The sequence below is a fragment of the Typopeltis vanoorti genome, chromosome 17, assembly GCF_054136105.1.
Source record: "Typopeltis vanoorti isolate ZY-2024b chromosome 17, IOZ_Tvanoo_1.0, whole genome shotgun sequence".
Taxonomy (NCBI): domain Eukaryota; kingdom Metazoa; phylum Arthropoda; class Arachnida; order Uropygi; family Thelyphonidae; genus Typopeltis; species Typopeltis vanoorti.
The window spans coordinates 67,850,546-67,871,765 of NC_143565.1; the positions used below are offsets into that span (position 1 = coordinate 67,850,546).

The following is a 21,220-nucleotide window of genomic DNA, read 5'->3' on the forward strand; positions in this document are numbered from 1 at the left end:
AACATGTGTGCATGTACACCAAAGAGCCCAAACATTATGAGCAGCATGTCCTCATGCAAATTGAAGCAGTTGCAGGGAAATGATACTGCATTTTCATGACCTGCACACGTGGCATCATTTCCCTGTAGTTGCTTCATAATAAATAACACTTGATACTGCACTCTGTTAATCAATGTTATTCTTGTTCTTCAGCTGGGAAAGGCAGCAGGCTTAAGTTTGACCAAAGCTAAATTGTGATAGTCAGATGACTTGATCACAGTATTACTGAGACGGCAAGATGTGAGCTGACCACAACTCATCGATCCTCGTGGTGAGTGAAGGCTATTCCAGATGGTACGAGTCAACAGAGGGGTTACTGGGGTACAACTTGCCAGTAATTTGAATGCTGGTGATGGGTGTGATGTGTCACAACACACAGTGAAATTCACGAAAGTGGGGCTGCATTGCTGCAGGCCACTCCAAGTACCCATGCTAACCTCAATTCACTATTGAAAGCACCTCAAATGGGCATGCAAGCATCAAAACTGAACTTTGCATGAGTGAAAGAAGTTCCTTGTCTGATGGATCTCATTTCCTGTTGCACCATGTGGGTGGCCAGATGTGTGTATGTGTCATTTACCTTGGGAAGTGTTGGCACCATGGGATGAAAACAAGCAAGTGGGGGCAGTGTAATGCTTTGAGCAATGTTCTGCTGGGAAACTCTGATCCAGTCATTCATGTGCAGGAAACTATGGAGTCTACTACCTAAACATCGTTGCAGACCAAGTGCATCCATTCATGGCAATGGTATTTCCCTCTGATTATGCCTTTTTCAGCAGGATAATGCACCATGCCACACTGCCCAGATGGTACAAGAATGGTTTGCACAACATGAGAAAGACTTTTAGGTATTGTCCTAGCATCCAAATTCCCCAGCATCAGTCCAATCGGGCATCTGTGGTTTGTGTTAAAGAACAGCACATCTGCTTTGTGGTTGCTCAACCACATAACTTATTTTTTATGTGATTGATGTGGTTGGATTTGCTGGTTATGCGTTGGTACCAGATACTACAAAAAACCTTTAGAACTGCAAGAAACATGAGGCCATGGAGTTGGGAGTTATTGTGGATATGGAGTTGAAGTTTACAGGACATATTATGAATGTAGCCAAAGCAGTATATCTGATTATTTGGCTGTTGAAGAACACACTAACTACTAACAAACAGGGATGGAGAGTTTATTGTTCCCTTATAAGGCTTATTAAGGCCACATCTGGACACCCAGATTCATTTGGATGAAGTGGTAGGGAGGATCCAGATGTGAGTGACAAAGATTGTGCCATGTCTCTGGAATGTTCCCCACGAGAAGAAGCATATGAATAATTTAAGGGATTTTATAAGATCAACACTGAAGACTCCTTTCAATGCATGGCAGGAAGGGAGAAAATAAGGAGATGATCCCATGGAAATTGTATACGAGTATTATTAGAAAAGGTGTTAGGACTAGTTTTTTGCTTAGAGCTTTTCTTAGGGTTACTCAAACTTTTTCTGTAACAGAACACTTCACCAATCCTGAAATTTTAATGGAACACCTTGGTTAGAGTCGAGTATTATCAGTCTCATATTCAATGTAAATCTAAGCACACACTATTGCCGCAGCAGGCTGTATTGCATCACAAAAATGCAGTAAGCACACACTATACGCGTGCTGGGCCACAGCGCATTGCATTGACCTTGCTTGTGACCACACATTTCCTAGAATAGAAACCTCTGTTCTTCACTCATGCTCGGAGGTGTCGACAACTGCAGGTGGCTGACTCAAGGCCAGCACGCACTGGCCTTAATAGCACAATCCACACGCAAAGTGAAAGGCCCTGATTTTCAAACATGTTTGAACTGGTTGCAGCATTTAAAAACCATTCCAGGCTCATATTAATTTTGATAATTTTTCATAAAGCACCTGTTTACTTTCCACAGAACATAGTTTGGGGAAACACTGGCTTAGAGGTTAGTGAATGGGTTGCCAGAGGTGGTTGTGAATACTTTGTCAGTGGACAGATATTGTGTAAATAATGGATCTCTCAAGATGAGTCTTTTGACTACATAGACCCTGTGTAGCCAGAAGACTGTTCAAATCATTCCCCCCCCCCCCCCAATAATAGAGGGCATCAGAGACATATGACTAGCTGTAATAATAATAATAGTATATATTACATTGTTAGCAATATTCCAAGTAGATTATTTTTCTTCAAGTTATGCCCTGAAACCATCTGTGAAACCATGTGGTATATGCATATTCACATACCCATATACAGCATTCTTGGTATTACATGATTCAACCCCAAAATTTAGAAAAAAAGGATGTTAATCCTTAGTATAACAATATATATATACATATATATTAAGATAACAGCTTTCTTTTCAGGAAACCAGCAAACACATAACACTGCATGTTATTTCAGTTTTCTATATAAAAAAAATAAGAAATTCAACTCTAAATGAAGTTTAAAGTTTATAATTTCAACAGGGTTGTTGTGTATTATTATTATTATTACCCTAATGGAGTCGAAGACTCATATAGGAGGTCACTTTGTCATACATAAGCTCATCATACTGTTCTTAAACACATTAGAATTTAATTCTCTGCAGACACCACACTCAGGTAAGGCATTCCAATCATTCACAACTCTACATGCAAAAAACATGCCTCTCACTCCTTTGTTTACACCATCCTTATTGAGCTTCCAGGGATGACCTCTTCTTCTCCCCAGATCTCTCATCATTTTATGAAAAACATCTTCAACATTGATCCTATCACAAGCTCTTACCAATTGTACGTCACTATCATATCACCCCTCTTTCTCGTATCCACTAGACTCTATAAATTGCATCTTCTCCACCTGTCATCATATTCAACATTCCAGAGATCAAGAACTACCTTAGTCCATTGCTTCTGGCCAGTATTTCTTCATCCTTTTAAAAACCAGGTGACCAAATCTGTCTAGAGTAGTTCATGTGTTGTCTAATCAGAGCCTTATGCAATGGAACAAGAATCTCCTTACTTCTACAAGTCAGTGTCCTCCGCATCATTCCCAGTATGTATCGTCCATCTTACCACTTTATTTATTAATTGGTAAAAATGACTATAGGTCAAGGCTCTTAGTAAGTTTGCTACACAATATCTCCATCTGTTTATTTAAATTGTTAATTCAAAGAAATAACTTAGAATAAGTTATTTAAGTTAAGCGATATTACATCTCATATTGTTTCTTAGCCAAATAAGAAACTCAAAGAGTTTCATGTCAAATATATATAGAAACTATATAAAGTTCAGCGATTCCAATCGTAAGCAAATACCTGATAGTGTAACACCTGACCCATTTGGTAGTGCAAACTGAGGCAACTCATAGTAAGGGTGAAGCAAGCTCCGATCACTATTCTTGGTATTTACCCATTATGTGAACTTAGCTCTTAGGAGCTGTATTACTGTTCTACATTATGAGAGAAGGTCACTACCCAGACTGGTTTAAACCTTTATTGAGGTCTCATCAGTGAGTAGGTAGACCTAGTTAATACCAAGTTTGTAGCAAACAGAACTTACATCCCTGCTATGAGAATAGCCAAAAAGGTGTCCTAATAAATTCCTAATTATATGAAGAGCCAAAGGTTTCAATTCGGTGACACGAACTTATTTAAGGGATATTACATCCCATGTTGTTTCTTAGCTGAATAAGAAACTCAAAGAGTTTCATGCCGAATATATAGAAACTATATAAAGTTCGGCGATCTGAGATTGCTGAGAGTCAGCTGGTAGTAAGAGGGGAAGAGAGCGAACGGTAGAGTATGATAGTAGGAAGTAGTAAAGAGGCCTCAGTCAACCTGTTTAGCTGTATAACCCAGAGGTTGTGGCTGAAAGGTCTGTGAACATCTTCTCTTTGCACCTATTCTTTAAAAAAAACTTGGAAATAAATTTTTCTTATATACGCTCGTAAAATAATTAACAATTAAAAAAATTAGCAATTTAACTAACCAGGTGTCTATGGAGGTCATCTCCTAACACCTGTTTTAGTATAAAACTTAAAACACAATATGATTAGGCCCTGTCTCAGGACACTGAGGATAGGAGGTTTGCACCATTTATTTACAAACCTCCCCATCCCCTTGTATATATCTCCCATCTCCCATCACCTTTCTTATGCGAAAAACCTAGGGAGGTAGAAATAGATCCCGCTGAGTATTCTGGCTTGTATATTGTTTTCATCGCTGATTTGGGAACTTTTTCCGCACTTTCCAGATGTGATACTTGATTACATTGATGAGGAAAATTGTAAATTTCTGAATTTTCTTGACTAGTGGGGGAAATTGCAGGTACAAGACCTCCTCTAGTGTAAGCGGCTGGATTCCCAGTACTGCGCTTAATCTCTGCCAGACATGTCGGGGGGGACAAGTAAAAGAAATGTCCCACCGTTTCAACGCTCTGCAGACATTGCAGAATCTTGAATTGTATCGGGACATAACCAGTTTCACTGGTAGCCGACCATAGGCTATTTGCCATGCCAGATCCCGGTGAAATGGCTGTTCCCAGCTATTTCTGATATTTTGAAATAGCGTTTCCATGTTAGTTTCTATATTTGGCATATCACATCTGGAAAGTTGAAAGAACTCCCAATATCTTGCTTGTGGCTTTAATGTTAGGATTTCCATCCCTTCGGTTTTAAATTTTTTAAGCTGTTGGTATAATGGATAATACCATTCTGGCACAACCTCTGCGCTGTGATCAGCATGTCCTGAAATAGGGGAGAAAATGTCCTAGAAAGTATTTAATTAGGGATCCTGAAATATGGTTAGATTTTAAGGCCTTCCCTATCGTTTTGTAAGTGTTTGCATAGAATAGACAGTTTAATTTTGAAAGTGAGAAACTTCCTTGATTGGTTTTGAGTTTTAGATATTCTTTTTTAACCTCGTGCTTTCTTCCGTTCCAAAAAAAATCTATTAGTATTTTGTAAAGTTGATTCTCTTGGGTTTTTTTTATGTTAGTTATATTTATTGTATGCATTAAATGGGGATTATTACTGTTCTTCCATAGAAGGAGAAATAATTGGATTTAAATGGTTTTAGTTTCTTTTCGCACTTTCCGCAATTTCTTAACAGGCAGTACCGGGCTCGCCATGAATGGGACGCCAAGTACTGTTAGGGGCTGCGTTTGTGGGACTAACCACAGGGAAGGTTATTTTTATGGAAATTTCCAAAAATTTTAATTTTTGTCTTTGAAGTATTAATGCAAGGACCACTGGACATGCTGAATTTTTGCAAAATGCCAAAATAAATGTAGATGGACTCAGAGTCTCTGAGCGTCACCACTACATCATCGGAATATGCTACAATTTTGCTCTGTCTGGAGACTAGGGGTAACGGTATTCCTCTAACTGCAGGGGAGTTATCTATTTTTCTTATGAGTGGTTCTAATGCAAGTGAGAAGAGGAGAGGGCTTAGTGGGAAGCCTTGTCTTACCCCCTTTTTAATAGGAATGGGTTCCTCTCGGAACCCGTTGATAGCTATTTTGGTGGAGGCCTCTGCATAGATGTTTTTGATTGTTTGCCGAAGCTTCCAGCCCACACCTATTTTCTGAAGAATGTCTTGCGAGTACGTGTGTCTGATGCTGTCGAACGGCTTTTCCAGATCCGTAGAGAGAGAAGTGCCAAAGGGTAATTTTTGTTTTTGGCCAGATGGATTAGATCTCTTAAGAAAAAGAGATTTAATTCCATTGATCTACCCAGTATTCCATAAACCTGGGAGCTTGTTATGATTCTTTCTATACCGCATTTGACTCGACTGCAGATAATTTTTGCAAATATTTTGTAATCCGAATTAGTTAGGGAAATTGGTCGCCAGCTATCTGCCAAGGTGCGATCTCGATCTTTCTTTGGGATAAAAATTGTGTAGCTTTTAACAAATTCCTCGGGGATATTTCCCAAAGTGAGGAATTGGTTAAATATTTTTACAAAAACTGGTAGTGTGTAGTCCCAGATAGATCGGTAGAATTCCATCCGTAACCCATCTAACCCTCAAGTTTTTCTTGCCTTTATTGTTTTGCAAACTTTTTTTATTTCCTCAGCAGTTATCGGCCTGTCATGATGAGCGCTAAGATGCCCGGGAAGACGTGTGATGTCCCACTCACTGAAAACATCTGTGCTCTGCTGATCAGAAAAAGCGCCGAGGTACTGCTGGTGGAAAAAGCGAAGTATTTCAGGGGTTGATTTTAGTAGTTGACCATTCTCTTGGATCTGATAAACTGTTTGCTCGTCATTTGCCGCCACCCGTTGTTGATTGTAGAAAGCAGCGGAAGGTGTTTAATGTTGCAATTTTTTAACTTTGGTTTATTTTAGAGGTTGGGGGGAGGGTTACTTCTTTTACTAACTTCCTGAATTCTGCGGGGGGGGGTTGTATTGCTATCCTCCATGTTGCCGTCCTTGAATTTCATATCATCGTCAGAATCATCTTCATTAGAAATCTGGGATTCCAGTTCCCCTGGTTCCTCCATTGTTGTTAGATTTTCCTCTGCTGGTTTTGGGGTTTTACTATTATTTTCTGCTGGCTTTTGTCCTTTTATTTTCTTCCATGTCCAAGTCTCTCGTGCATTTTGTGGCACTGTTTGCTTCCATTTTTTCTTCTCTTGTTTCTGTTTTACTAGTAGGATTTTCTACCTTTGTGGAGCGCTTCTTATTTGCTCTTTTTCTTGGTGTGGTTTGTTTAAACACTTTGGGATCTTTGGGATCTGCTGTCAACATCGTGTCAGGTGGTGGCTGTATGGATGGAGTTGCTTCTTGCTCTGCCATCGCAGGGTTTTCTATAGGTATTGCAGAGGCAGGGGTTATATTACCTCCTGTTCTTTTCGCATTTGTTCTGTGCGGGCATGCATTTACTTTGTGTTTTGTGTCCCCGCATTTTAAACATGCTTGATCACATTTATCCAGGCTGTGTCCTGCTGTCAAGCAGTTTTGGCATTTGCCTTTGGGGCAGTCTGCTCCCGTATGGGGTATGTTTGAAGGATCCACATCTGAAGCACTGTTTCTTAATACCAGGGTAATTGATCATTACCCTGGCTGAACCGATAAAGATGAAGTTGGGAATGGGTGTTTTCATCTCCATGGAGACGTAGACCACCCCCGACTTCCAATCTGGGACATCACTGTGCTGCATTATTCTAACTTCTTTAACTGTTCCCCATTTGGAAAAAAGATTCTTAATTAAAGTGTCCCCGCTTTCTAAATATTCTACTGGAAACCTGTCTAGTCTGATTGTTTTTGACATACTTCCTACTATAGTAGGGTGGTATATTTGTCCTTGCATTGAACTCCTAAAGAGAGTTTTGCTTTCGTTGCTTCGTCTTTTACAACGACTTGGAACCTTCCTCCCCCTTATGGGGTAAATCCGAATATATTATTAATTCCTACAGTATCTATTAAAGCTTTCGCGAACGTCCGCTTTTCGATGTTACAGTTTACCTCTGATGTGAACTTAGCTCCTAGGAGCTGTATTACATTATGGGTAAATACCAAGAATAGTGATCAAAGCTTGCTCCACCCTTACTATGAGTTGCCTCAGTTTGCACTACTAAATGGGTCAGGTGTTGCATTATCCAGGTATTTGCTTACGCTTGGAATCGCCGAACTTTATATAGTTTCTATATATTCGGCATGAAACTCTTTGAGTTTCTTATTCGGCTAAGAAACAATATGGGATGTAATATCCCTTAACTTAAATAAGTTCATGTCGCCGAATTGAAGCCTTTTGGCTCTTCGTATAATTAGTAATTTATTAGGACACCTTCTTGGCAATTCTCATAGAAGGGATCTAAGTTCTGTTCGCTACAAACTTGGTGTTAACTAGGTCTACCTACTCACTGATGAGACCTCAATAAAGGTTTAAACCGGTCTGGGTAGTGACCTTCTCTCATTATGTAGAACAGTAATACAGCTCCTAGGAGCTAAGTTCACATTATGGGTAAATACAAAGAATAGTGATCGGAGCTTGCTCCACCCTTACTATGAGTTGCCTCAGTTTGCACTACCAAATGGGTCAGGTGTTGCACTATCCAGGTATTTGCTTACGCTTGGAATTGCCGAACTTTATATAGTTTCTGTATATTTGGCATGAAACCCTCTGAGTTTCTTATTCGGCTAAGAAACAATATGGGATGTAATATTCCTTAACTTAAATAAGTTCATGTCGTTGAATTGAAGCCTTTGGCTATTCATATAATTAAAATAAATTAGTTTTGTAATTTAGATTATGCTACTCGTTTTGTTATATGTTATATATATATATATATATATTAAAGAAACTTTCAAGAAACTTCTTCAGAATTATTTCTAGCTAAATTGTAAAGAAAAAAAATGTTAAACATTAATTGATTTGTTTGAATGTTTGCTCTGATGATATTTGACCAAAAATGCTCAAGTATTGAGATATCAAAATTTTACATTAGCTGTACTGCATAATTCAGTGTTACAGTCAGAAGATCGGGTTCTAGATGAGTAGAACTGAGCTCTCCCAGTATCCAAATTTATTAAGATTAGGCTGTTTTTTAAAGTCTGCTGCATATTCTAAAAAGAACCTTTCAAATTTGTATTTGCTGTGATGATGAAGCATTGTGGTTTTTCCTCCAGTTGATTCTATGTAAGGTATTGTAGGCATGGTCTGCCAAATCCGATTGACAATAGTTGTGGTGGCAGATGTATTTTTTGCATTCTTCTAGATGGATGTTAGTAGATCTCCCACTCTAACCATAATATGATAAGTTGCAAGAACAAGGAATCTTGTAAACACCTGAATAGGAGAGTGGATCCTTAAGAGAGTAGAGAAGGGAAAGCCAGCTTCAAATGACGTTTAAAAGCAGTGCAGAGATAATATTTCTTCAAAGTTCTGGCAGTTTTTTTAGAAGAGTCTCGGATATAGGGAAAAGCAATGGCATTACTGTAGTCTTTATATTGATAGGAATGGGAGGAGATGGAAAGGATAGATAATTTGACATTGTAAACATTGCAAATAAAGGCAAATTCCACTGTAAGGGGAAGCTTGGGTGGAACATGGTTGCAGGCTCGGATAACAAGGGTTTTGATGATCCCTTATTGTTGAGAAGAGGGATGGTGGGAAACTTTATATATCTATCTACCTGTGTAGATGTGCTTTCGGTGAAAAAAAAAAAAAAAAACAGCTTGCTTTTTTTTTCAGATACTCTAATCACAATAGAGTGTCACATCACTCCAATCACATCTGTCCCATGCTACCCTTCTTTCTTTTTCAGTTTACAGAAAACCCATTCACATGGGTAGATATGAGGAGTGGTCTTAAAAGTTCTTGGCCCAACAATGAAAAAACAAATTTATAATTTCAAAAATTTTTTTTTTATATTTTTTAACATAATCTCCCTTAAGACATACATTTATTCTAGCAATGCTCCAGCACCATTATCCCATCCCTGTAGTGGTTCTCAGTAAGATCTGCAAAATACCCATCTACAGCTGCAATCACCTCTTGATTCAAAGAAAAACACTGACCAGCGAGGAAGAGTTTTAGTTTTGGGAAGAGATAGAAGTCGGAGGGAGCCAAATCTGGGGAATAGGGTGGATGTTCCAACAATTCATAGTACAGATCCCTTAATTTTCCCATTGCCAAAACACCTTTGTGGGCAGGTGCATTGTCCTGATGAAAGGTGATTTTTTCTTTTGCAAACTGGGTCTTTTGTCACAAATTTTTTCATCTAGTCTGGTTAAAAGAGCAGAATAATATTCCCCAGTTATTGTTTTACCCTTTACAAGATAATTAATAAACAAAATGCCTTCTGCATCCCAAACACTGATGCCATGACCTTTCCTGCTGATGAAACCCACTTTGTCTTCTTTGGCACTGAACAACCAGCGTCTGTCCACTGTTTTCACTGCTGTTTGGATTCTGGTGTGTAACAATGAATCCAATGCTCATCCATAGTAATAAATTGATGCACAAAATCAGTTTTATTCTTGTTAAAACGCTCCAAGCAGTGTTCGGAGATTTTCATGCAAGTGTGTTTTTGATCTGCTGTGAGCAAGTGTATCACTCATCTTGTGCAAAGCTTTTTCATTTGCAATTCTTCATGCAAAATATATCCTACATGTTCTTTTTAAATGCCTGTGGTCTCAGAATGTCATGTACTTTGGCTTGCCAGTCATCCAATACCATATCATGCACTTGATCAATGATTTCTGTTGTTACACTTTTTGGACATCCTTCGTGTTGATTCTCTTCAAGGCTAGTACGCCCACGTTTAAACTTGGCAGCCCATTTCTTAATTGTCAAAAATGAAGAAGAAGAGTGCCCATAAACTTTTATGAACTTCGAATGAATTTCTTTTGGCGTTAAACCTTCTTTTACAAATAATTTTATAATTGCATGATACTCAATTTTATCCAGAATCGTGCCGATAGTGTTGCCATCTATGGTCGAGGCTGAGAACTCTTCAGACCACCCTTATATATATATAAAGTTTCCCACCATCCCCTCTTCTCAAGAATATGGAGTCATCAAAACCTTTGTTATCAGAGCCTGCAGCCTTGTTCCACCCAAGCTTCCCCTTACAGTGGAATTTGCTTTTATTTGCAATGGTTACAATGCCAAAAAAAATCTATAAATTATCTGTCCCTTCCACCTCCTCCCATCCCTATCAATATAAATACTACAGTAATGCCATTGATTTTTCCTATATCCAGGACTCTTCTAAAAAAATAACCAGAACTTTGAAGAAATAGTATCTCAGTAATAGAAGAAACAAAGCTGGTTTCATGGGAGTTAAATGAATAAATGTATGTGAAATAAGAGAGGAGCAGTATACCAGATTGTGTTCCAGCCAATTTTAACTGACAGGTCTAAGAACTGAGTTATAAGGAAAACAGTTCATCAAAGCCTGGAACCACATATAAGAGCATTCTAAGAAAAATCAGGAGAGTAAATAGATGGAATCAATGGTAGCATTATATATTAAAAATGAAGATATTAGGAAGGAAAATATCATTGCTAGCATTCTGGAATGTGAGCAGAACTAATTTCAGATGGTTTGATCCCTTACACAGAACAAGAGAGGAAAGATGAGCAAGGCAGATGTTTAATACTATAAGATGGCAGGGAAAAGACCCAGATCCAAATGAATTGATGCAGTTAGAAGTGCCTTAGGAGACAAAAATATAAGATTATTATTATTATTATTATTATGATTACGGGTATCTCCATGGAGTCAGTAGACTCATCGCGGGAGACCCAAACTAGCAAAACAATATTTGTCATATCTCTTCTTGAATTCATTTACAGACGAAGAGCTCACAACTAAGTCAGGCAATGAATTCCACTCATTCACCACCCTCCAGGCAAAAAACCTTGTTCTGACACCTTTGTTAACCACACTCTTCTTTAATTTCCAGAGATGACCTCTTGTTCTTCCATCACTATCACACAGCTGAAACATTTCCCCTGCATCAATCCTATAAAAACCTTTTAGTAATTTGAATGTTTCTATCATATCCCCTCTTCTTCGTCTATCAACCAATCTCTGCAATCCACAAACTCTCAATCTATCAATGTAGGGAGCATTTTTTATATCACTCACCAACTTGGTCACTCTTCTCTGAACCCTCTCCACAGCCTCCTCATCTCCAAGGAATCCAGGTGACCAGACCTGAGCACAGTAATCCAAATGTGGAAGTATCAATGCTTTATAAAGGGGAATAATAACCTCTTTATCTCTGGATGTCAGTGTGTTCCTCAATAACCAAGTAATCCTATGTGCAATCTTGGACACCTTAGCAATGTGTCCTCTGAACTTCATCTCCCTATCTACCAATACCCCTAAGTCCCTAGCCTCATCAATCTCTTGGAGTACCTTTCCATCGATGTAGTACACAGCTGGTAATCTTTTAATCCCAAAATGCATGACTTTACACTTTTCCACATTGAACTGACATCCATTTTCTTTTGCCCATTTTACCAGCTTATTTAAATCCTCCTGCAAACTTTCAACATCAGCTTGATTTTTTATTGCACCACACAACTTTGCATCATCAGCAAACAACTGAATATCTCCCTTTAAGCCGTTTCCTATATCATTTATATACAAATGAAACAACATTGGCCCAAGCACAGAGCCCTGAGGCACACCACTGGTCACCTGCCTCATTCTGGACTCGGCTCCTCCATACACCACCTTATGGTATCTCTCCCTGAGCCATTCTCCTATCCATATCACCAATTTAATATCCATTCCCATCTGCTCCAATTTGCGTAACAGTGTTCTATGGGGTATCCTGTCAAAAGCCTTAGCAAAATCCAGAAGTACCACTGTGTAGCCAGTTCCTTTGTCCAACTCAGATGTTATTCTATTATGAATGAATAGTTAATAGATTGCTAAGGCAGGATCTACCTTTAACAAAACCATGTTGGCCTCTATAGAGTATCATATCCTGATCCACCCATTCTTGAATTTTGTCTTTAACCAACTTTTCCAATACTTTTACCACTACTCCTGAGATTGTGATTGGTCTGTAATTCAATACTGCAGTTTTAGAGCCACCCTTATGCAAAGGAACCACTTTGCCTAACTTCCACTCCCTAGGGACCATACCAGAGTTCAAACTTGAATTAAATATCCAGGTAAGAGGGGTTGACAATTCATTTGCACATTCACGCAACACACGAGCTGATATTCCATCTAAGCCTACCGCAGTGTTTGCATTTAAGTTTTGCAATATATTTAATACCTCTGATTCTTTAGCTTCAATTCTCACATTAGGTATTGCTATAGGTATAGAGATATCCTCACTTGGGTGATAGACTTTTGAAAAGTGATCACTCAGTAACTCGACTATTACATCTGATTTTGTCACCTCAATACCATCAGCACCCACTAAGGTTATCCTTCCAAAGTCATTCTTCCTCTTACTTGCCACATAGCGGAAGAACTCTTTGGGATTACCCTTGATCTCTTTGGCTAAGGTCTTCTCATAATCTGATTTAGCTTTTCTTACTATGCTGGTAACCTTCCTAGCTTGAGCCTTGTACTGCTCATGGGTGTCCTGATCGCCTTTCTCCTTGTAAATTCTCCCAGATTAAGCAATATTGTAGTTCTGGCAGATAACAAAGTTGGAGGAAACTCTTTGATAGGAAATAATAATGATGTAAACTTTTCATGTAGCACTATTATAGTATCTGGAATTTCATGATGATGATTAATTGAAATTTTTCTAATTGCTACTTCATAAGCATTGACATTAGTTATGAAAAGTAAATGTATATAAAAGTTAAGTATGTTTATTCTAAAATATAATATTTACCTTTCTAGAAGCAGAATTGTTTATAGTTCCTACACCTGCTATGTTTGCCTTACCATGGATGGAAACGAAACCTGGAGAAGCTGATCCTAAAACCGGCATTCCTCCTGCTCTCATAACTATCACATGTATTGATTTTCTTAACCATCTGGGTAATGGAATCATTTGTTTCATAATATTTTTGAAAAATAAAATAAAGGCAATATCTTGGATTTCTTTTTTTGATTCATATTGAAGAAAGAGATTCTGTTATTTACTACATTATTTTATTGAATACAGTTAGCCGAATGGCTATGCACCTAGCAACCATATGCCTGGGAAAGGAGTGTCCTGGGTTCAATTCCCGTCACTGATGTGAGGAGCTTAAGGATCTTTCTCAGCCATAGCCAAGTTAACCTGTCACAGACATGGACAGTAGGGTTTTCCCCCCCAGTTTATCTGGGGTTTTTCATCCTGCAAAGCAGGCAAACCAGCCTTGAGAACTCAACACCACTATGGACATAGGATACACTGGAGCATAGGGCTGACCATGTTATCCTGTGAATGGTTGAGGTGTGTTGATTAATAACCCTCAACACCGCAAGGTAAAAGAGGTGGAAAAGGGAGATGAGATGACTGAATGCACATTCTGCTGCATCTAATTTGGTATCATCACTGATATACACACAAGTTTTACATCAGAAAAAAAAAAAAAAAAAAAAAAAAAAATCTCAGATGCTATACATTTCATCTCAACTTGGATGTTATACTGAAGTGCGTATATTACACCTAAATTCAGAATATTTTAAAATACAAACTGAACATAGATATAGACTTTCAACTGACTTTTATTGATGCATTTATTTAAAATCCATATATGTATATTTTTATAATCTCTGTTTGTGTTTTAGTATAATATGACTTCAGAAATTAGCTTGTATGTAGATTATTATAAAACCTGATGCACATTGCATTCTTTTTTAAAATGGATTACCTGCATTTCTCACTCCAAAAATATTGCAAACCTTCATGTTAATCTCATAGTCCAATCAGGTGAGATTAACCAGAGAATCTGCCCCTAACTTGAAGTCCTTTTTTTTTTTAAATATCACTTTATATCTCAAATAAGTAGGACAGTGTCACACTGGGTAGAAAAAATTATTGGTTGTCCAATGCCTCATGTAAATATCTATACTACAATTAGATTCCACAACAAATACTGAAGAATAAGCTCAAAATAAATGTTTTATTGTAATATGACTAAAATACACCATATATTTTCAATATAATTATGTTTTAAAAGAAATAGAATTATATATAATTATGCTAAACAAATTTACAAAAATTTCCATATCAAGTTAAGATAAACCAAGATTTGTTGGCCAGGTGAGTAGATTGCCATTCTCCAACCAATATGCTGTGTGTGTGTGTGTGTGTGTGTGTGTGTGTGTGTGTGTGTGTGTGTGTGTGTGTGTGTGTGTGTGTGTGTGTGTGAGAGAGAGAGAGAGAGAGAGAGAGAGAGAGAAAAAGAGAATCCTGCTGCAAACATGAATGTTTGTGAAGACAGATAGGTGATAGATGACTTTTGCCCAGTATGAGACCACCATTCTTTTTTGGAGGTCCAAAATAGCTATGAGGAGGGTAAAATAAATAATAATAGTACCATAGTGGTTTTCAGAGTAAGAGAGTTGTATTTTCTAGCTTTTAGTCTATGGTACAGTACTAAACATAAAATAGATTAATTCATTTGCAAATAGAATTCTCATTTAAAAAACATAATTAATAGTATAAAAATAGTTATAATATTATAATTTTGAAGGCATCTTTTTTTCTTTTTTTTTTTTAAGAACTAAAAAAGATGGTTTATAAAAAACGGATATGTATTATGAGGGGAAATTGATAATCCCTGTCTTATATTCATTAATATAAGTGACTTGAATGTGTAGAACCTTTATGAGGGCATTTAAATAGGTGTTAGCAGTGCTTGTATGGAAGTCATGGAGGCTTTTCCTGCCTTTAGAAAGTCCGGTTTTTCATTGTGCAAATGATTATAAAGCTTTGTAATCTACTCTGATAGATCTCTGAAACAATTAGGCATAAATATGAACAAAAACATGAACAGTATAGTAAGAATCATAAATTTAAGATTGTATAGCATTAGTTGCTAGGTCGATGAAAAGTAGCAAAAAAAAAGAATGCCTTGCTTTTTAGAGACTTAGGAAGCTATTGATGTGATGTTTATGTGATATCAGTCCAGGGAGATAGCTGATTCTGTCTGGATTTGAGTATTACTGAGTATAAAGATAGATTATGCTGAGATCCCTTTTGTGAGAATAAGGACAAGGCTTCATTTTGATAGCATTAAAGGGAGATCCAGGTTATCGTCATCCCATTGAAGAATGGCATAGAGATCAGTGTTTAAGACGTTGGTTTATAGACAGTTTTGAGACTTGGGATGTTTGTGCACACTTCATTCTTTGTTGAATGAGCAGGACGAATGAAGTGTACTTTCATTAGCAAAGCAAGATTGAATCATTAGTGATTGAGAGTAGGTCGTTTATATATATGAAATAGAACAGAGCTCTGATGCACTTATTCATTGATGGAGAAACTTGAAGAGAGGAAATCTTCCACCAAGATGCACATTGAATGACTAGAGAGAAAACTGGCTGCCCCCCCCCAAGTACAGAATACACAGGATAGACAGAAGGATGGCAATTTACAGAGCAGGCCTCACTGCCAGACAGGATCAAATACTCTAGAACGGTGAAGAGTAACAGCACGTTTCTCCAAAGCTTTCCATGGCACCTGTCCAGTGGTGGGTGATGCCACCCACTAGATTCATCACTCTTGATTACCTTGGATCTAGAATGGCAAATCCACACTGGTGATCATTGATTAATAGATGGGACTCTAAGTATTGAAGAAGTTGACAGTTACTGACTTTCACCATTATTTTGGGGAGGATTGAAGTGGTTACAATCAGCTGGTAGTTTGAAGGTACGCTTTTCTCTCCCTTTCGAAATGGGTCAGATATATGGTTGCTTCCAAGCATTAGGATAGGTGCCAGCTGATTATAAAAAAATGTTAAGTTCTGGAATAATTTGATTAGAAAGATTATTAATTAGCTGAAAAGATAGTAGAGACATGACATTCATACAGAGAGTGACTATTCTCCTTGCTGTAATGTGGCTTCAACAGTGCCTCTCACATACTATTATTTAGACTCCAGGTACAGTCTACTAGGATAAGCTCTGAGAGAGAGTATACAGATCAGGTCTGTATACTATCTGTTTAGTAGCTGGAAAAATTGTCTGCAAGTATACCTTTAAAATAGAGGAAGTTCTGGGTCTCTGTCAATGTTTTTGTCATGCTCTTGAAAAGTGTTTCTCACTGCATGGAACTCTACCACAAGAGGAAAGGAGAGTTGACAGAAGAAATGGACTGTGTTGCACATCACCTACCCATTAGTAGCCTTACATACCTAAACTAGTTACAAGTCCAGAAACATCGCTGGAATACATTAGTGAATCCTCTTGTAAAATATGTGATATCAATGTACTCACGTAATGTATATTTTTTGAATTTCTCTTTTCATGTTATGCAGATTTTAGTTATTAAATTTCTTCAAAAAAAAAAAATATATATATATGTATATATACAGGGTGTTCGGGATAAATTTGACAGTTTCGTAAGGAAAAAGAAAATCTTCTTTGGATCTATTAAATTTAATGAATTGACAAAAAAACATTACAGGCAGAGTTAATTACAATACTATCAACAAGATTTACTCAAAATAACCACCATTAGCATCGATCACAGCTTCAATTCTGCTTCGGAACCTCGAACAAGCTGATGCTACAGTCTCCCTGGGAAGGGCCGCAAAAACTGTTTTAATTTTATCCATTAACAGGGCTTTTGTATTACTGGAAGTGCGATTGGTGTCTTTTTCAACTGCGCCCCATACAAAATAATCCATAGGGTTAAGGTCTGGGGAGTTTGGAGGCCAAACATTTGGACTGGTGAAGTCGTAGAAATTTTCAGACAACCATTTTTGACTTTTCCCAGAGGTGTGGCAAGGGGCCGAATCCTGCTGCCATACATACGGCCTACCATTGGCTACCCTTGTTATCCAGGGCCTGACTACAGTTAGCAACTCCACGAACAAAGCCCCAATTCCAATGCCAGGGTTCTTCAACACCTGTTCCTGCAGATTTGCGAGGAATTCTGCTGTACGAACGCAATCAGATCGTCTGCTTGGGATCTTTCTTCTTGCTACATCCTCGTAGTCACCATTGCAAGTCTCTAGTTCATGCCTGATTGTTTTTACTGTATTCAGGGAGCATTGGGCAGCAGTCGTAATATCCTTATTTTAATGGCGGGCACGAATCATCATAATACAAGTTATTCTCTTCCATGATTCAGGTGGGTTCCAGCTATCCATCCTTTCTGACATCTTGTATGTGAATGAAGAAGGGTCCAAACTTTTAAATGAAGAGAAGTGTGTGTTAATACATGTAACTTACGGAAAATTATAATTAATTATAAATATGTCAAATTTATCCCGAACACCCTGTATATATATAATAAGTCAGCTTTGCATTGGGAACACCCACCTAATAACATGTTGGTACACCTCTCTGTGCAATCACAGCTCACAGATTCCACAAGGTCTCGAACATCCTCCATATGTAACTTGACTCATGTCCACTGCAGCAACTCTGTAAGTTCATGCTCATTCTGTGGAGAAAGATCAGCATGTCTAGCACTCCATTCTAGCATATCCCATACATGTTCAATTAATTGGGTTACAGTCAGGGGAGTATGGACTACCTTATCTACCAACTGCGGATAAGGTAGTCCATATCTGCAGTTGGTCTATGCATGGGCCAAGGAATGGATCCTCAGCAGATGGAAGAATGTCATCTGGAGCAATGAGTGCCATTTCCTGTTCTATTGTCTTCCAGGCAGGCAGAATAATATCAGCTCAGATCTCATTGGAATATAATAACTTCACTGCTGAACTGTATGCAATAGAGCTTGCCTTACCAAAGTTGAATTATGTATACAGATTCACAAAGCTGTCTACAGGCAGTAGATGTCTAGAGCTCCAGAAACATCTGATTCTTGTAACCAACATGTCCTCGCTGTTATAGAAGCTACATTTGGATATGTGCTTCTGTTGGATTCCAAGCCATATTGAGATTAAGTGAAATGAGCCACAGATACTAACAGTGAGGTCAGCTTCTCAAGCTTTCACCATCAACTTATTCCATACACCAATTACTGGCTTATCATTATATAGAAACTTTTATCAAAGTGGTAATCATCATAGAATAGAGAGAGCCCAATAGCAAGTTCCATCAAATCAAGCATGAAATCAAAATGTGGCAGTCTAGTTTATTCAGAGACTTATCTTACACATTTCTTTCTGTTGAAGGGTGATGACATGCCTCAACAGAAATATTGAAATATGTCTGGTACTGCAATACATGCAGCACCAGACTAACCATTATTCACATGTTAATTGACTGCCCATTTTGCCATTGAGTGCAGTCACTATTTTAGTCATATATTCATAATTTGCCTATACATTTAGGTGGATTTTATCAGATTCATCAAATGTTTCTTTTATTTTTAAATTTTTACAGAATATCAATATTTATTCCTCTATGTAGATTGTGTATATATACTGTGTGTGTGTGTGTGTTATTTACAAGATGCAATTATTATATAAGCTTTTAATGTTTGCACCTTTTTATGAACTTCTTTACACTTGCTTTTGTGCATATTTTTACACTTGTTTCTTTATACTCTAATTTCTATACTTGTTTCATGCTGGTCATTTATTTATTTGTGTGGTGTAAAGTTGAAATGAACATGCTAGTATATCTCATGGAATGCTATTATAGGACAGGAAATGCAGAGAATACTGATTGAGTGTGTCGATTTTAGAGTTGTTGTTGTTTTTCAGTGAGTTCAGACGTGTTTATCAGCGTTCCTTGTAGTAGTACAGCGTGAAGTTAAGTTTTGTTTTTAATTGATTTAAATGTTTAATTCAGAGTTATTCAACACTGAAATTAAATAGTGATTATTTGATGCGCCACCAGCGTGCTCGAACATCAGAGCAGGTAAGACTTTTTCCTTTCAACTTCAAAAATATTTTCCAGGTTCTCTCCTGTTTCCCGCCCAGTACAACACTCGGTGGTTGAAGGGACAAGGCAGGTCCTTTCCCCCACTTCAAGTCTACATTATGGATTCACCATATGAAGATCTCTCCTTCAAGGAACTTCTCGCTATCTTTCGGCAAATAGGCAACATCTTGCACACAAAATGGCCAGGAAAGGTAGAAATTCACCAGATTATGGAGGTCGAGAATGAAGACCCTCGAACCTCCGAACTTTCTGCTCGCCCTACACATGACAGCGTCAATTCCACCGCTACAGCTGACACAGACGATAACGATTACCAAGAAGTCAGCAGAAAGAAGAGGAAGAAAGAGTCTCTTGCTGCAGAACAAGAAATTGTCGCTCAAATGGACACATCAGCACAATCTAGTGCAAGCACTGAGAAAACTATACCAATACAGCCCAAAGAGAGGATCCCACCAGTAGTACTGCGATCTAAAGAAAAGTGGTCGTTGCTTGCAGAGACGATGAAGAAAAGCAACATCAAGTTCTCGTCAGCCAAAAACACAGATGACGGAGTACGTATACAGCCTGAAGGAACAACGGACTACCGCCAGTTAACCAGACTTATGGACGATCATAAATTTCCATACCATACTTACCAACTTAAGAGTGAAAAGAACCTCAAGGTAGTGATCAGAGGTTTGGTAGAAGACATAACAACAGACGAAATAGCTACTGACCTCAGATTACAAGGCTTGGAGCCAGTCAAGATTTCGCGAATGTATCGCGCAGACAAGCGTCCCATGCCTCTGGTCTTAGTAGAGATCAGTAAAGACCAGAGGGAAATTTACGATCTTAAAATAGTCTGCAACTTGGTCATCAAGACCGAACCACTACGAAGAAAGGCATCGGCTGGTCAATGCCATCGCTGCCAAAAATTTGGGCATGCGCAAATGCTATGCAGAGCAGACTACAAATGTGTGAAGTGTGGTGGCAACCATCCCTCGCACACTTGCGTCAAGCCAAAGACCACACCTGCTAAATGTGCGAACTGCAGTGGCCCACACCCTGCAAACTACAGGGGTTGCACTCTCCACCCATCCAACCTTCAAAAGCCTAGACAGGAATTAACTCAGCCCACTCAGACAAATATTATGAGATCCGTGCCTGAATTCCAAGGGCGGAAAGTTACACCAGACAAATCCTATGCTTCTGCGGTTTCCTCGAGTAACACTAAGGTACTCTCTACAACTAGCAGTCCAAATTCTTCAGCAATACTCGCTGCCTCACTTGGGGAGATGCTAATGGCCTTCAGCAAAACAAATCCAAGCCAGGCCGACACCAACAAATTCCTTCGGAATACTCAAGTCATCTTCTCCATGATTAATGACTAATCCGGCTTTAACATCAAATTCTATGCAGATAATATTCTGGAACGCAAACGGTCTCAACAGCAAAATTTTGGAATTACAGGAGCTTACAGATCATTTACAAATTGATATTCTCCTCATTAACGAAACACACCTACGTCCCTGCGATAATCCCAAACTCAGAAACTACTCGTTACTTAGAAATGACAGACTTAATGCCAGAGGTGGAGGCACTGCCATCTTTGTCAGAAGAAACATTCGCTATAATGAGACTAAGAAGATTACTACATCTAACCTCGAGGAGACGGGCATAGAAATTCTTACCAACAATGCAGGCAGCTTAAAGATTTTTTCTGTATACAACCCCCCTGGCAAACCTCTACTCCCCTCTGATCTCTCTCAGCTAC

The 21,220-nt window shown here is 38.3% G+C and overlaps 1 protein-coding gene across 1 annotated transcript in view; it reads left to right on the plus strand.

Moving 5' to 3' along the window:
* The window catches only part of Vps13B (vacuolar protein sorting 13B), a 1,316,993-nt gene that overhangs the window by 518,539 nt on the left and 777,234 nt on the right, over positions 1-21,220 (plus strand). The window contains exon 22 of the mRNA XM_090406926.1: positions 13,345-13,485. Coding sequence (XP_090263052.1) covers positions 13,345-13,485 — 141 coding nt within the window. The remainder of the gene's footprint in view (positions 1-13,344; positions 13,486-21,220) is intronic.